Genomic DNA, 15,129 nt, shown 5'->3' on the forward strand with positions numbered 1-15,129 from the left:
CAGCCAATGAGAGCTCAGGGGGAAAAGAAACCCAAAGAAGAGTCACCTGGACAGGTTTCGTGCCAATTCATCCAGGAGCCTGGCGTGCTCCTCAGCATCCTCGACAATGGGGATTTTAGTGCTAGTGAGAGAATATTCCTTGGCCTTCTGCGACAGAGGGTATTTGGCCCCATCCAGCTTGGCTGCTGCTTTCTCAGACTCCTGCAAGACATCAAGGATCACATAAGGGCATCCATCTGCTTTGGGACTCCTACCAGCCCATTTCTTTCCCCCTTGGACAGAATGGGTGTCACAAACAGCGTCTGAGGCCCCTTCCGCACATGCAGAATAATGCACTTTCAATCCACTTTCAATGCACTTTGCAGCAGGATTTTACTGTGCGGAATAGCCAAATCCACTTGCAAACAATTGTGAAAGTGGATTGAAAGTGCCTTATTCTGCATGTGCGGAAGGGGCCAGAGACCAACAAGGGAGCTATGACTCTCAAAAGATGATCCCCTGAAAATCTGGTTGGGATTCTCCTGGATTCTGGATTCAAATCTAGATCATCGACGTGCTGTGTGTTTCTATCGACTTCTCTGGCTAGCCTTCACAAGATACACATAGCTAAAACTCCACCCATTTGTGCTTACCTCCCTTCCCTCATTTGACAAGAGCCAGAGCCCTGCAGTCAGGAATCGCATTCCACCCCTCCCGCATTCAGATCATCCTAATGCTGACTTCTTGTTCCATTTACCTCTGTGATACTGTCGATTATCTGCAGGAGGTCAGAGACCTGGGCCAGGGAGTCCTCCGCCGTGTGTAAGATGTCCTGAATCACGCCACGCTGTTCCTGCAGCTCCCGGCTCTTTTGCTGCAAAACATGGGACACCGACACAATTAACGACAGCAGCCTGGAGTAGAGGCGCAGCCCCTCTTATATATGGCAGTCATGCATGAAAAGTGCCTCAACAGCGAATACACCCTTTCTGCAGCTTCTCAGCTCCATGTTCCTAACTGCAGGTTTGCCCCAGTATTTTTTACGAACTGCAGATGTTCATAAACCCCGACGGCAGGTGCCCACAAAAAGTGCTATTTCTTCTCAAATGCCAGCTGTGTTTCCTGGGCATGGCAACCCCAAAGAATTGTCACCAGCTAATTCAGATCACAGTTGGTATTTGTGCCGCCCTCTCTCGATGCGTCGGAGCTCAGAAGACAACAGATTCCCTTGGCCTTTTGTCACTGTCTGCTGTGCCTGGACTGTGCCAATAGACCAAGAGTTCAGCTAGTGCTAACCCAAACTATGAAAAAATCAACAGCTGAAATGGATTGCCAACCACCTGGAGAAAAAGATGACCTCCCCGCTTAATAAAAGCTTAACAGAATGTCATTCCGCAGGTGATCTTGAAGGATATCGAAGAGATAGAAAAAGTGCAGAGAAGGGCAACGAGGATGATTGAGGGACTGGAGCACCTTCCTTATGAGGAGAGGCTGCAGCGTTTGGGACTCTTTAGTTTGGAGAGGAGACGTCTGAGCGGGGATATGATTGAAGTCTATAAAATTATGCATGGGATAGATGTTGGCCACAATCCTTAGCTCAGTTGGCTCAGAAAGTATATCTACTATAGCTTTCTAGGTGGGACAGACTTTGCCTTTGGGGCTAACAGGTAGGCAAGATAGATAAGGTTAAAGGTGGTGTGGGAAGCTGTTGTGGAGTCTGTCTCTGTCCACTGTAGTATCTGACATTCTCTGCACACACATCAAAACAGCTAGGTGACTTTGTCATTCAGTCGCTTTCCCGAGGCACAGCAGCACATTCAGATGGGAAAGTCTCCTCCTCCTACCTGATGATCCTCCAGGTAATTCCGGTTGAGGCTGTTGAGGTCCTCTGTCTGACGGGTCTTGTTGACGGCCTCATTCAGGGCATCTCGCAGGTCCATGAGCTTTGAGCTGAACGAATCCAGCCGGTCGCTGATGTTGCTCACCAGTTCTTGGTTGGACTCCAGCTTGCTGAACAGCTCGGTTTTCACGCGATGCAGCACTGATGGGGCGAGAAATCGGGATGACCACCCGTGGCCACAAGCAAACAAGTTTGTCTCTGCAGGTCCAGCGTTAGGATCGTCATCACAGCAAAGGTGGGAAGACTAAGGACCGTGCATTCTAATCAACTGCTTTGTGAAAGATTCAGATGGGCGGCCGGGTTGGTCTGAAGCAGCGGAAAAAGTTTGGAGTCTAGCGGCACCTTTGAGATCAACCAAGTTTTATTCTGCAGATACACTGAAACAAAAGTCCCCAACCATTACATATAGGTAGAGCATAGGTGTCAAACTCATGGCCCTCCAGATGTTATGGACCACAGTTCCCATCATCCCCTGCCAGTAGGATGCTAGCAGGGGATGATGGGAACTGTAGTCCATAACATCTGGAGCGCCGCGAGTTTGACACCTGTGAGGTAGAGGGTGGAGAGGATGTTGCCTAGAAGGGCCAGTTTGGGTCACTATGCATTAGTAACTAACAGCACAATCTGGATTGCCAGGGCAAGCACCAGGACAGCACAATCTAGAACCTTTGGCACTCCAGATGTTATGGACTACAATACCCATCAGCCCCTGGTCATCAGCCAATTGGTCATGCTGGCAGGGGCTCATGGGAATTGTAGTCCATAACATCTGGAGTGCCAAAGGTTTGTCACCACTGATCTAGATTGTGTCTCCCCCTTCCTCCTAACCTCCCCTTCCCCCCAGTTCCAGGGTGGGTGGGCCATGACCAGATGATGTGTCCAGTGGTGGGATTCAAATAGTTTAACAACTGGTTGCTTACAAGCACCATTTTAACAACCGGCTCTGCCGAAGTGGTGCGGACCGGCTGAATCCCACCACTGGATGTGCCCCCTCCCCCTCCCTCCCCTTCCTCTCAGTGTGGGCGGGCCACAACCGGATGACAGAACAATCCAGATTGTACTGTCAAAGGCTTTCGTGGTCGGAATCACTGGGGTGTTGTGGGATTTCCGGGCTGTATGGCCGTGTTCCAGTAGCATTTTCTCCTGCGTCTGCGGCTGGAATCTTCAGAGGATCTCTGCACCTCTGGAAAGCCTGTTGGAGGTGGCACGGTGCTTCCAGAGGACATGGGAGGGAGAAAAAAGCAAAGTCCCTTTCTGCCACCAGAAAATCATCTATGGCAGTGATGGTGAACCTATGGCACGGGTGCCAGAGGTGGCAATCAGAGCCCTCTCTGTGGGCACGCACAGACAGAGTTCATCATGTGGGGGGGAAATCCCCCCCCCCGCACACACACATGTAGGCTGGCCTGGGCCGTTGGGCTCGATTATTAGCATTAAACCTAAGACCTAGTTTTGGGGAAGCAGTGTAGGTAACCCTGTTAAGCGCTGTTAAACCCCACTGATCCTTTACCTGGGAGTAAGCTCGGTTGCTGGCAATGTGGCTTGCTTCTGAGTAAACCCTCCTAGGGTCGTGATTCACCCATTCGAAGAGTTGCATGGTTGCTTCAAAGCAAAGCCAACAACTACCACCAAGCTTACTCCCGAGTAATGCACGCCTCGGAGCCAACCATTTTTTCTAAACTAAAACCTCAGTATTCAGGTTAAATTGCCGTGTTGGCACTTTGCGATAAGTAAGTGGGTTTTGGGTTGCAGTTTGGGCACTCGGTCTCAAAAAGGTTCGCCATCACTGCTCTATGGGGCCCAATGCACTAACACCACCCAAAATATCTGGCTCCCTGAGCTGGTGTGACGGCCCCTTACAGGGAAACATGCTGGAGCAGTGCTGTGCCATTCCCTGTGCGTAGTAAGTCCTTGCCCATCTGGATCCCAAGTGCCAGCTGGTAGCAAGGCCCTTGACCAGACTACCCACGGTAAAGAGGCTGTGAGATCCCAAACAGGGCCTACCCTAGAAGAAGAAGAAGAGTTTGGATTTATATCCCCCCTTTCTCTCCTGTAGGAGACTCAAAGGGGCTTACAATCTCCTTGCCCTCCCCCCTCACAATAAACACCCTGTGAGGTGGGTGGGGCTGAGAGAGCTCCGAAAAGCTGTGACTAGCCCAAGGTCACCCAGCTGGCGTGTGTGGGATTGTACAGGCTAATCTGAATTCCCCAGATAAGCCTCCACAACTCAAGCGGCAGAGCTGGGAATCAAACCCGGTTCCTCCAGATCAGAGTGCGCCTGCTCTTAGCCACGGCTCTTAGCCACTACTGCTCCTAGAGTGATTCTCCACTCCCTCCCTCCCTACCTCTGCCCTCTGTTGTTGCCGTTATACTCACATTTCTGAGATTCTTCATGCTCTTCGGTGGCCACTGCTCTCTGGATGCTGAAGTCCCGGCCTTTCATGTGTCTCAGCATCGCATCCACCTCTGCTAGCTTCTGCCGAAACTCCTCTTTGGAGGCAGCGCTGACATTTGTGGCAGCAACAATCTCCAACTGGTATATAATATCTAGATAAAAGCCACAGCACAGCATTCTTTCAATCGGGCGTCAACATCCTTTGGGTCTGAGAAACAGAAGCTCGTTTATATTTCCACCCCCCTCCTTCCCTCTCCTTCCTCCAAGGTGCGCTGGGTGATTTACATCAACATATCTTCACTATGGCCGCGCAAAGTGTACTGCTGAGAGCGAGCTGTCTAAACTATAGCTGCCAAACTCGCGGCCCTCCAGATGTTATGGACTACAGTTCCCATCATCCCCTGCCAGCATCATGGTGGCAGGGGATGATGGGAACTGTAGTTCATAACATCTGGAGGGCCGTGAGTTTGACACCTGTGGTCTAAACCATTCAGAGAGTTTTCTCAGTCCATCAATACAGGAAGGTGAAAATTGAGAATCATAAGAGTTGGAAGAGACCACAAGGATCATCAAGCTCAACCCCCTGCCATCCAGGAACGCACAATCAAAGCACTCCCGACATATGTTCATTTAGCTTCTGTTTAAAAACCTCCAAAGAAGGAGACTCCACCACTCTCCAAGGCAGTGAATTCCACTGTCGAACAGTCAGGAAGTTCTTCCTGATGCTTAGGTGGAATCTTTGATTTTTATCCAGAATGCAAAGAGGTTCTTGGACTCTGGTCACTTTTCTGTCTATGGAACGAACTCACAGGGCTCAAAGACCCCCCCAATAACAAAACATTTTAGAGAAAGTTCTCTCTCGCTCTGCGTTGCACTAGAAAAAAACTTCTCAGGACTTACTGTGAACATTCCAAGGACTGCACAAATCTCTACCCATTAAAATAAACAGACAACGTTTGTCCTGTCATCCACTGTTTATCAATGACTCGGTTTTATCATACAGCACACATTATAGTCCACCAGATTCCAACATACCCAATGCATATTCCCATCCTGCCACAAGCCAAGGGTACTTAAATGTTACACTCCCCCCCCCCCCCCAAACACACACCTTCCTTCCACAAGTGGATCCTCCTATGTGCTTGGTACAATGTTTCTTTCCCAAAACATTAACACTGCCTGACTTGGGCCCCATCCACGCATGCACAGTAATGCCCATTCAATCCACTTTCACAATTGTTTGAAAGTGGATTTTGCTATTCCGCACAGTAAAATCCAGCTTCAAAGTGCATTGAAAGTGCATTATTCTGCATGTGCGGAAGAGGCCTCAGTGACTGGAGAGCCATAGTTAATCCCCCCTCCTGGGCTGGAGCCAATTAAAAAATTATGCCTACTGCATGGAAGCTGGCCCCACAAGGCCACACTAATATTGAAATGAGGCTTGAAAAGCCCCACCTCTCAGCAGCCCCACCATTCAGCAGCCTCAGCAGATATGATTGAAGTCTATAAAATTATGCATGGGTTAGAAAATGTTGAGAGGGAAATTTCTCTCTCTTTCTCACAATACTAGAACCAGGGGGCATCCATTGAAAATGCTGGGGGAAGAATTAGGACTAATAAAAGGAAACACTTCTTCACGCAACGTGTGATTGGTGTTTGGAATATGCTGCCACAGGAGGTGGTGATGGCCACTAACCTGGATAGCTTTAAAAGGGGCTTGGACAGATTGATGGAGGAGAAGTCGATCTATGGCTACCAATCTTGATCCTCCTTGATCTGAGGTTGCAAATGCCTTAGCAGACCAGGTGCTCAGGAGCAGCAGCAGCAGAAGGCCATTGCTTTCACATCCTGCAGGTGAGCTCCCAAAGGCACCTGGTGGGCCACTGCGAGTAGCAGAGTGCTGGACTCGATGGACTCCGGTCTGATCCAGCAAGCTAGTTCTTATGTTCTTAAATGGCCTCCCCATCTACTAAAACGTTTAACACCACTGAAAACCAGTGCATTTGTTTTTCTTGTTACCATGTATTACAGGCGACGCCAAGTTTCAGTTTTGCTCCGATCAGATTCCCAAGTGGAATCTTTTTTTTACTATTAGGTGTATAGGCTACCAGGAGTTGTTAGTCTGTACTTGTGAATTAGTTAGTTCTCTTGTATTTAGCTAGTGATTGTAGTTTTCTCTTGTATGTTGTCAGGAGTAGAGTAGGAATTAGGTAGCTCTACTAGGTTATTCTTGAAGCTGTTATAGTGAAAGGTAGTTTAGTCTTACAGGGTAGTTTTAGCTTATTGGTAATGTTTTATATTGTATATTGTACTGTTATTGGTTTGCCTTGTTGCTTAAATTAGTTTATTGGTTATATATTGTCATGAAGTTTATATATTGATGCGTTGGAAACATTTGGTTGGGAATGTATCAATATATTTCTACTTGATTGTTGTATATTGCTACTCTGATGTTGTTAATGTATTGATTTATATTAATGTATTAGATATTGTATGGATTTAGTTGATACTTGAATTGTCTGTTAATGCTGCTGTTTTGGTTCTTATACGTTGGACAGCCTGAAATGCCAAGGCGCCATCTGAAATTAATTCTATTTAGTCTTATGTATTTTATTACTGTTACTGTTTGTTATTGTTATATTGTTGAAATGTATTGTTTATCATGTTGTTAGCCGCTCTGAGCCCTTCGGGGATAGGGTGGAGTATAAATATAATTGAAGGAAGGAAGGAAGAAAGGAAGAAAGGAAGAAAGGAAGAAAGGAAGAAAAAAGGAAGGAAGGAAGGAAGGAAGGAAGGAAGGAAGGAAGGAAGGAAGGAAGGAAGGAAGGAAGGAAGGAAGGAAGGAAGGAAGGAAGGAAGGAAAAAGAAAAAGGAAGGAAGGAAGGAAGGAAGGAAGGAAGGAAGGAAGGAAGGAAGGAAGGAAGGAAGGAAGGAAGGAAGGACTGCACTGTTGCCTCACCATTGATTTTGTTCTGAATATTCTGGATATCCACGACGAGGTTCTCCGCCTGTTGGTAACTCTCTTCTGTACTCTCGGTCACTTGGTTTGCTTTTCTATGGGTCATGGTTGCCTAAAAAAACAAGAAATCGGTGGTTTAGAAGAGGCTCAAATAATCGGGTAGATGAAACCGGGAGCAGCTTGTGGTGGCTACTGACAATCAACCTCTGCACATCTGAGATGTTTTTCTTCTCACAGAAGTCATAACATCTAAAGATCAAATGGGGTCCATTCATTGCTCCTTTGAATTCCAACAATGGGCTCAAGGTCCTTTTGGTGTAGTTCAGGGGTGTTCAAACTATGGCCTCCAGATGTTCATGGACTACAATTCCCATCAGCCCCTTCCAGCATGGCCAAGTGGTAGGGCTCATGGGAATTGTAGTCTATGAACATCTGGCGGGCCATAGTTTGAAAACCCCTGGTGTAGTTCCAAAGTACGGAGGTCTAGGAAGCATATTGTCAAAGGTTTTCATGTCCACAACCAACTTGTTCTTAATGTTTTTCCTCTATTATCAGAGGTAGAGAATCAACTTTTTGCCACACTATTAAAAATCAGAGATAGGCTACCTACTCAAGAGATCATTCCATAATGTGAAAGGCACTAGAGAGAAACCTCCACGTTCACTTCTTTAGAAGTCAGGATGGGGCACGTGGTATCCCCTGCCAATCTAACGACGTGGTGAGACATGAAGAGTAGAAGCCTTTAAAACATTGAAGGGCTCCACTTGTATTTATGAAGCTGTAGAGGGGAGAAAAAAAAGAAAACACGACACCTTGTGTTGAAGGGCATTCAAATCTTGGATGAAGTCCATGTTCTCTTCTTCCAGTTCGTCCGCCTGCTGCCTGGCCCTGTTGATGGACCTCTGATACTCCCACAGGTTGTTCTGTGGAAAGAAGAGAGAAGCTGAGTAAATAAAGCCAGGATAGATCTTTTAAGTAAAACCAAAGTAAGAGGAGGGCCAGTGGCGTATTTGCCTAGGGACGAGGGGTGTCCTCTGTCCCCAGGCGCCACTAATCTGGTCATGTGGGAGGGGGCGCAAAATCAGCCTCCCATGTGACCAGGAAGATAGCAAGGCAGCAGGAAGTTCTGCTGCTTTTTCATCTTTGGGCGCCTTCGACCCCGCCTATGTCATCATCGACATAGGCAGGGTCAAGTGCGCCCGGCTGCTGCCCCCCTAGCTGCTGCCCCCCCTTGCTCCCGGCTCCCAGCCAGCAGCCAGCAGTTATTTCTGCCCTCCCCTCTGTGGAGGCCAGAAATGACTGCCATCCCCCGGCCTCCAAGACCTGCTTTTATAAGCACTAAGGCTGGGGGCGGGGCTTGGGGAGGCGTGGCACAGAGAGGATCATTTCCCCAATACGCCTCTGAGGAGGGCTATCTGGTTAGCTCCACATACCGTGACGGTCTGCATAGAACCGTTGATGCTGTGCAGACGGGCCCATGCGATGGAGGTGCCATTGAGGGTGGTCAACTGGTGCTTGAGAGCAGGGAAAGAGTCTTCTAACTTCTGAAGGTCTTCCACCAGCAGCAGAACACAGCTGTCGCAAGCTGTTGGTGAAAAGACAAAAGTATGTGTGCGGTTCTTAGTTAAGACCCATGCAGAGGCTGAAGGACCACCTTGCATGGAAAAGACTGATCCAGGTGGACCTAAGTTTCAGAAGTCATGGGAGGAAACAGGAAGACCAGCTTGTATTGAATGGAACATGCAGGCTAACAGCCTACATAAATTTGCGCGATCACTTTTGTTACCCATTGGCAAGTTTTCTTAAATTCCCAGCGGTTAATCTGAAAGATCGGTTAAGTGGATGAGTTTAAGTTTAGTAGAGACTAAATCTTCTAAGTCGGGGGGTCCCCCATACAGTGTTCTATAAAACATTGGCTCATAGGGTTATGTAGAGGAGGATCTCGTACCAGTATCTGTTTCTCCTCTTGCCACTGTACAGTAGGCCAGCATGGGAGGAAAAATATAGAAAAAGTTGCTTGTGTATCAACATCATGGAGTCCTTTTCCAGACAAACCTGCAGTGACTTTATGTCGCTCTAGGATTCAGTGGAAACTCAATGGTTTTTCTGTGGAATGCTAGAATGATGTTGCATCACTTCTGGATTCATTCCAGGAATGATTTCATGCTCTCAGTGCGACAGTGCAACCTACCAAAGAACCCCCGCCCCCCCACCACCCCACCCCCGGGTCTTCTACTGTAAGCCAGCCACTGGTTCTCCATGATGACACTGCTTCTGAATCTACCTGGGCAGGTAACTTACATACATCCATATGCAAATAGGATACTAAATTTATACTGTGGAACATTTATTTTATTAATTTCTGTATGCATGTAGTTTTGAAGCTTCTCAGTACAGAGAAAAAATGAGTCATTAAAGAAGTACTGAACTGCTGATTAACAGAAACCGTTTTCGTCAATATACCCTCATAATCCCAAAAACACAATAAATGGAGAGTAGGAGGGGAATAAAAGAAACAAAAACCAAAGCACGCTGCAGACTTCAAAATCAGAATAGCTTTTGGCAGAGATGTTTTCAACTGACTCAGCTGCTGAGGATATTTATGTGCATTTCAATAGTTTAGAAGTTTAGGAAAACACAAATCTGTCAGGATTTGAGGCCATGGGCGTTTCCGCATAGCCACATTGCGGGTGTGCGTCGGCGTAAACGATTCCGATGCACCCCTCCCGGGACTGTTTGCACGAACTGTCCTGGTAGGGGTGGGGAAGACGGCACAATCTGTGCGGAGGCTGTGCCGTCCCCTGAACACCTTACCGTCCTTTCCGGCCTTCTGGCCCATTGCACAGGCCAGGGGACACGCGCCCCCCTGCCCTATGTGACAGCTCTGGAGTCGCAGGGCAGGGGGCGTGTCCCCTGGCCTGTGCGACACACCAGAAGGCTGGAGGGGACGGTAAGGCGTTCGGGAAAGGGGGGGTAAATGGCGCCTTCCAGCCACTGTCGTTCACACGGCAGTGGTTGGAAGCCGCTGTTTCCGAAAAACCTCACTCAGGGAGCGAGGTTCGGAAACAGCAGCTTTGCGCCGCTCGGGAGTTGGGAGGCCGGCGCTGCTGCGAACGGTCTCCCAGGGATGCTGTTTTTAGCGTCCCTGGGACGCTGTATTTGGCCCATGCGGAAAAGGCCCTAGATTGCTGACAGACATGCTCGTGGAAACAGGCTGTGCTATTATTATCTTACACAACTGAAAAGCAAATCAGGGGGTTTACAGTGGAAAGCAGGGATTGGTCAAAATTACACCTCTTCTGTTAGCAGGAAATTTAGTTGGGTTCCAATCCATGGCTGGGATTAGAGCAGGGGAAAAAGAAAATGAAACCAATTGGACTAGCCTTCGCATCTCATGGTGTCCGGTCCGTCTACCACGGGGATCTCATGCTGCTTCGTACATGTTTCACACTGCTTCCCTGTCAAACCATTGGAGCAGGCGCACTCCCCAGTCCGAGGGTTGCAGGCGCTTCCTTTGCAATGACATTCTGATGAGGGGGAAAGTGAAACACAAAGAAACCTTGATTTAGACCAGTGATGGTGAACCTTTTCAAGACCGAGTGCCCAAATTGCAACCCAAAACCCACTTATTTATCACAAAGTGCCAATCTGGCAATTTAACCTGAATGCTGAGTTAGCATTAGTTTAGAAAAAACGGTTGGCTCCGAGGCGTGCGTTACTCGGGAGTAAGCTTGGTGGTAGTCAGTAGCTTTGCTCTGAAGCAACCATGCAACTCTTCCAACGGGTGAATCATGACCCTAGGAGGGTTTACTCAGAAGCAAGCCCCATTGCCTGCATCTGAGCTTACTCCCAGGTAAAGGATCGTGCTTTAGTTCTTCCCATGAAAATCAGTGGGGTTTAACAGGGCTTACCAGGGTTACCTACACTGCTTCCACAAAACTAGGTCTTAGGTTTAATGCTAATAATCGAGCCCAGCAGCCCAGGCCAGCCTAGATGGGGGGGGGGCACTTTGTTTGCGTGTGCCCACAGAGAGGTCTCTGAGTGCCACCTCTGGCACCCGTGCCATAGGTTCGCCACCACTGATTTAGACACCCACGTTTACCTCAGGATGAATTCAGGCCATGGGAGGTAACAATACCGCCCACCCCTATACACACAGACACAAGTCAGACCTCGGAATTATCTGGGGCTCATTCTGCACATGCAGAATAATGCACTTTCAAACTGCTTTCAGTGCTCTTTGAAGCTGTGCGGAATGGCAAAACCCACTTGCAAACAGTTGTGAAAGTGGTTTGAAAACGCATTATTTTGTGTGTGCGGAAGGGGCCAAGGATTAGAATGGAATTGAAGAACTGCTGGAAAGTAAACCTTATGTTCCACCACAACAGATTTGCTCATTGGAGTGCGGTCTTCCACGGGCACCACCCTGCCAAGGAGCAACATCAGCAACTACCTGTATACCTGCTTTCTCCGTTATCACCTCCATCTTAGGGAACATCCTGCCCAAGGAGGTCAGGAAAGTTCCTGATTTCATGTCTTTCTGCAACTATGCAAAACTGAATTTTTCCAGAGGGTTTTTCTGCACAAGCAACAGACTGTACAAAATGATTCACAAAGTGACTTGCATAAATTACTGAGGACTGTGGTCTGTACTACAGGTTTGCTGCAGGTTGATCCCTATTGTGTAATTGTGCATCTCCTAATGTGCCGTGTTCACACTTCGGCTTTGCTTCTGCTCTGCTTTTTGGATCGCTTCTACAACCCTGATCCTGTTGCAGTGTTTACTGTTGAGATTATTCTCCTGAAGTAACAATTCCTATATATACCAATTCCAACTCCCGGACCGCAATCTTAGATGGGCTTTCACAAGGGCAAGATGTAATTCACTTCCCTCGTCTCTTCTCCAAGGGCGATTTGCCAATATTCCGAAATCCAAATGACTGGGCTCATTTTGTTCAACCCACAAAGACTCGATTGAGCATATCCTGCTTATATAGGGAGCAGCAGTGGCGTAGGAGGTTAAGAGCTCGTGTATCTAATCTGGAGGAACCGGGTTTGATTCCCAGCTCTGCCGCCTGAGCTGTGGAGGCTTATCTGGGGAATTCAGATTAGCCTGTGCACTCCCACACACGCCAGCTGGGTGACCTTGGGCTAGTCACAGCTTCTGGAGCTCTCTCAGCCCCACCCACCTCACAGGGTGTTTGTTGCGAGGGGGGAAGGGCAAGGAGAGTGTAAGCCCCTTTGAGTCTCCTGCAGGAGAGAAAGGGGGGATATAAATCCAAAACTCTTCTTCTTCTCTTCTTATATGTCCAAAATGTAACAGTGTTAAGCCCATTTTTTTCCACTGTTTTCTAATTGGTGCTTTGTGCCACACTTCGGAGTTTTTGCTAAGTAACAATGAGGTTGAAGTAACTGTATCGGTCGCAAACTTCCTGTTGCATATCTTGGAAAAACTTTGATTTGGCCATTTGTTCCTGGTTCTGCCTGCATTAAATTTTCTGACTTTGTCAATGCCTAATAAAGATTATCTGAACTCTGAAAATATATCTGTCCCGCACTGGTCACTTTCTTCTCCATGGAATCTCCTCGTAGCATTTCAAGCGACGTACCCTGGAATCTCCAGTTAAAAGGGCCCGGTGGCAGATGGCTCAGAGAGCTGCTGCCAGTCTCAGCAGGCAATATTGATCCTGAGCAGTGGTGGGATCCAAACATTTTAGTAACAGGTTCCCATGGTGGTGGGATTCAAACAGTGGTGTAGCGCCAATGGGGCTGGGCGGGGCACGACGGGGGCGTGGCCGGGCATTCCGGGGGCGGGGCATTAATAATTTCCCTGTGACTGTAAAAAACTCTTGCTGTTAAAAAAAAAGTTCCTCATTTCCAGCTGGTCTCTTTCTGCCCATAATTTAAACTCATTATAGCAAGTCCTATCGTCTACTGCCAACAGAAACAACCACTTCTCCTCTAATTGACTGCCTGTCTTAATACTTTCAAAGACTTAATTTTGTTTCTAGAAATCAAAAGAAGGAGACTTTCCTTAAACAGGGAACTTGACCATATTTCTAAAACAGGTTTTTAAAACAGCCCAACGGGGAGAATGATCCCGTTTTCTACCTTCGCTAACCAGCCACATCGGAAACAACAGGACTTTATGATTTTTGGACCTCATGGGATTTCTAACGGAGAAGCAGACCCAATGAGTAACCCCCTCTCGGCACACACAAATAATTAGTAGCCCACTCTCGGGAACTGGTGAGAACCTGCTGGATCCCACCTCTGATCCTGACTCAGTAGACAGCAGCTTCATGTGTGCAACCACCTGGTCCAAGCACACTGTGCAGTTTAGGGGGCACCTCTGTGGGTACTGCCCCATCTTTTAAACTGAGCAAAGGCAACTTTAAACATTGACGCTTCTGGCTTGCACACCCAAAGTCTGAATATCTCCCAGTGAGCCTATCAATGGGGAAAGGGGACTCACTCGTGCAGCCATTGGTGCTAAGCCCCCAGTAGCCCGGGATGCACTGCTGGCAACGGGAGCCGGTCGCGCCTGGTTTGCAGCGGCACTGGCCGCTCTGAAGGTGGCAGTCTGAGCCCACTGCTCCGACATCACAGTCGCACCTCTGGCAGCCGGCACACGAGTCATAGCCATAGTACCCTTCCTGAAGGGGGAAAAAGACCCAGAGTTAGTTTCCACCTGGGAACAGGCACAACACTGTTGACCTCTGCAGGGATGTACTTGGCTTTTAAATGCAACTTAAAAAGTTATATAATTACTAGCAGTAAAACCCATTGTGAGAAAAAATGCAATGGGCTCTAGCAAGTGGGGACCCACAAGAAAATTGCAGAGAGAAGACTTCGACACTACCTTTTTTCTTCTGTTCTTTTTTCTTCTGTTCTCCCTCTTCTTCTCTACCTCTCACTCACCACCTTGATACATCTTACTCTTCTTTTTTTGCCCCACTACGCCAACTCTTTTTCTGCTCCCCCACCCCAGTTTTCTCTTTCTGCTCCAATACCTCAGGTCTCTTTTAAACTTTCTGCCCTGCTACTCCTGCTCAGTCTTTGAGTTTTCTGGTATTCGTGCCTAATAAAGGTTCTTCATTGTAACTACTGAGGCCATATTTTATCAGCAGAGTTTAAAGCGGAGTCACTCTGGTAAGATGGGAAGGTTTATAGTCTTCTTGCACTCACTGCAACCTTCTACCACTCTTGGAAAAAAATACTCTCCACATAAGATGTTCTTTCCATAGGAAGGTTTTACTTGAGCAGTTGCAAGGTTACACAAGTCTATTCTATACAAGACTATAAGACTATACAGAACTCTTCAGCAATAACAAAGTTCAACACATACAGAACTGAACTCTATCTATATCTCAACTATCTGAACTTAGCATAGCATACACAATGCATACATCCAACAGGATACTTTTCCCTGCCCAGGCAACAGTCTCTCATTGGTCTAGAGTTACAGTTGAATTCACCAATCATGTTAAAGGTCAAGCTTTGCCACTTCTGGCCCCTAGACTGACTGTCTCCAGCCTTGGGTTTTGCAAACTTCTGCTAACTTGAAATGACCCTTTTGTGGATCTTTACTCTCTTTTTTTAATATCATGACATATTTTACCTGGCAGCGGTCACAGTGCTGGCCTGTCACTCCGGGCTTACAGAGACACTGACCAGTCCTAGGATCACATGATTCAGTCCCGCATGACATACAGCGGCATTCTGCAGAGGGAAAGAAAAAGGGAAAAAAACATGTTTCTTTTTCAGATGTGAGAGACCCAGACAGAGATGACAGGAAATACATTTTGAGAGCTCCAATAAAAATAACTTTATTTAAAAAGGCAATTTTGAGAACTTTATTTAAAATAGATTAGTCCCCCCCCCCCCCCGGGAACT

At 47.5% G+C, this 15,129-nt stretch overlaps 1 protein-coding gene across 1 annotated transcript in view; it reads right to left on the minus strand.

Annotated features, from left to right (window-relative positions):
* The window catches only part of LAMA5 (laminin subunit alpha 5), a 280,376-nt gene that overhangs the window by 56,266 nt on the left and 208,981 nt on the right, over positions 1-15,129 (minus strand). The window contains 10 exon segments of the mRNA XM_048497913.1: positions 47-201; positions 737-853; positions 1,824-2,020; positions 4,256-4,426; positions 7,234-7,345; positions 8,046-8,156; positions 8,667-8,818; positions 10,617-10,760; positions 13,709-13,889; positions 14,855-14,955. Coding sequence (XP_048353870.1) covers positions 47-201; positions 737-853; positions 1,824-2,020; positions 4,256-4,426; positions 7,234-7,345; positions 8,046-8,156; positions 8,667-8,818; positions 10,617-10,760; positions 13,709-13,889; positions 14,855-14,955 — 1,441 coding nt within the window.

The sequence above is a fragment of the Sphaerodactylus townsendi genome, linkage group LG05 (genome assembly GCF_021028975.2).
Source record: "Sphaerodactylus townsendi isolate TG3544 linkage group LG05, MPM_Stown_v2.3, whole genome shotgun sequence".
Taxonomy (NCBI): Eukaryota; Metazoa; Chordata; class Lepidosauria; order Squamata; family Sphaerodactylidae; genus Sphaerodactylus; species Sphaerodactylus townsendi.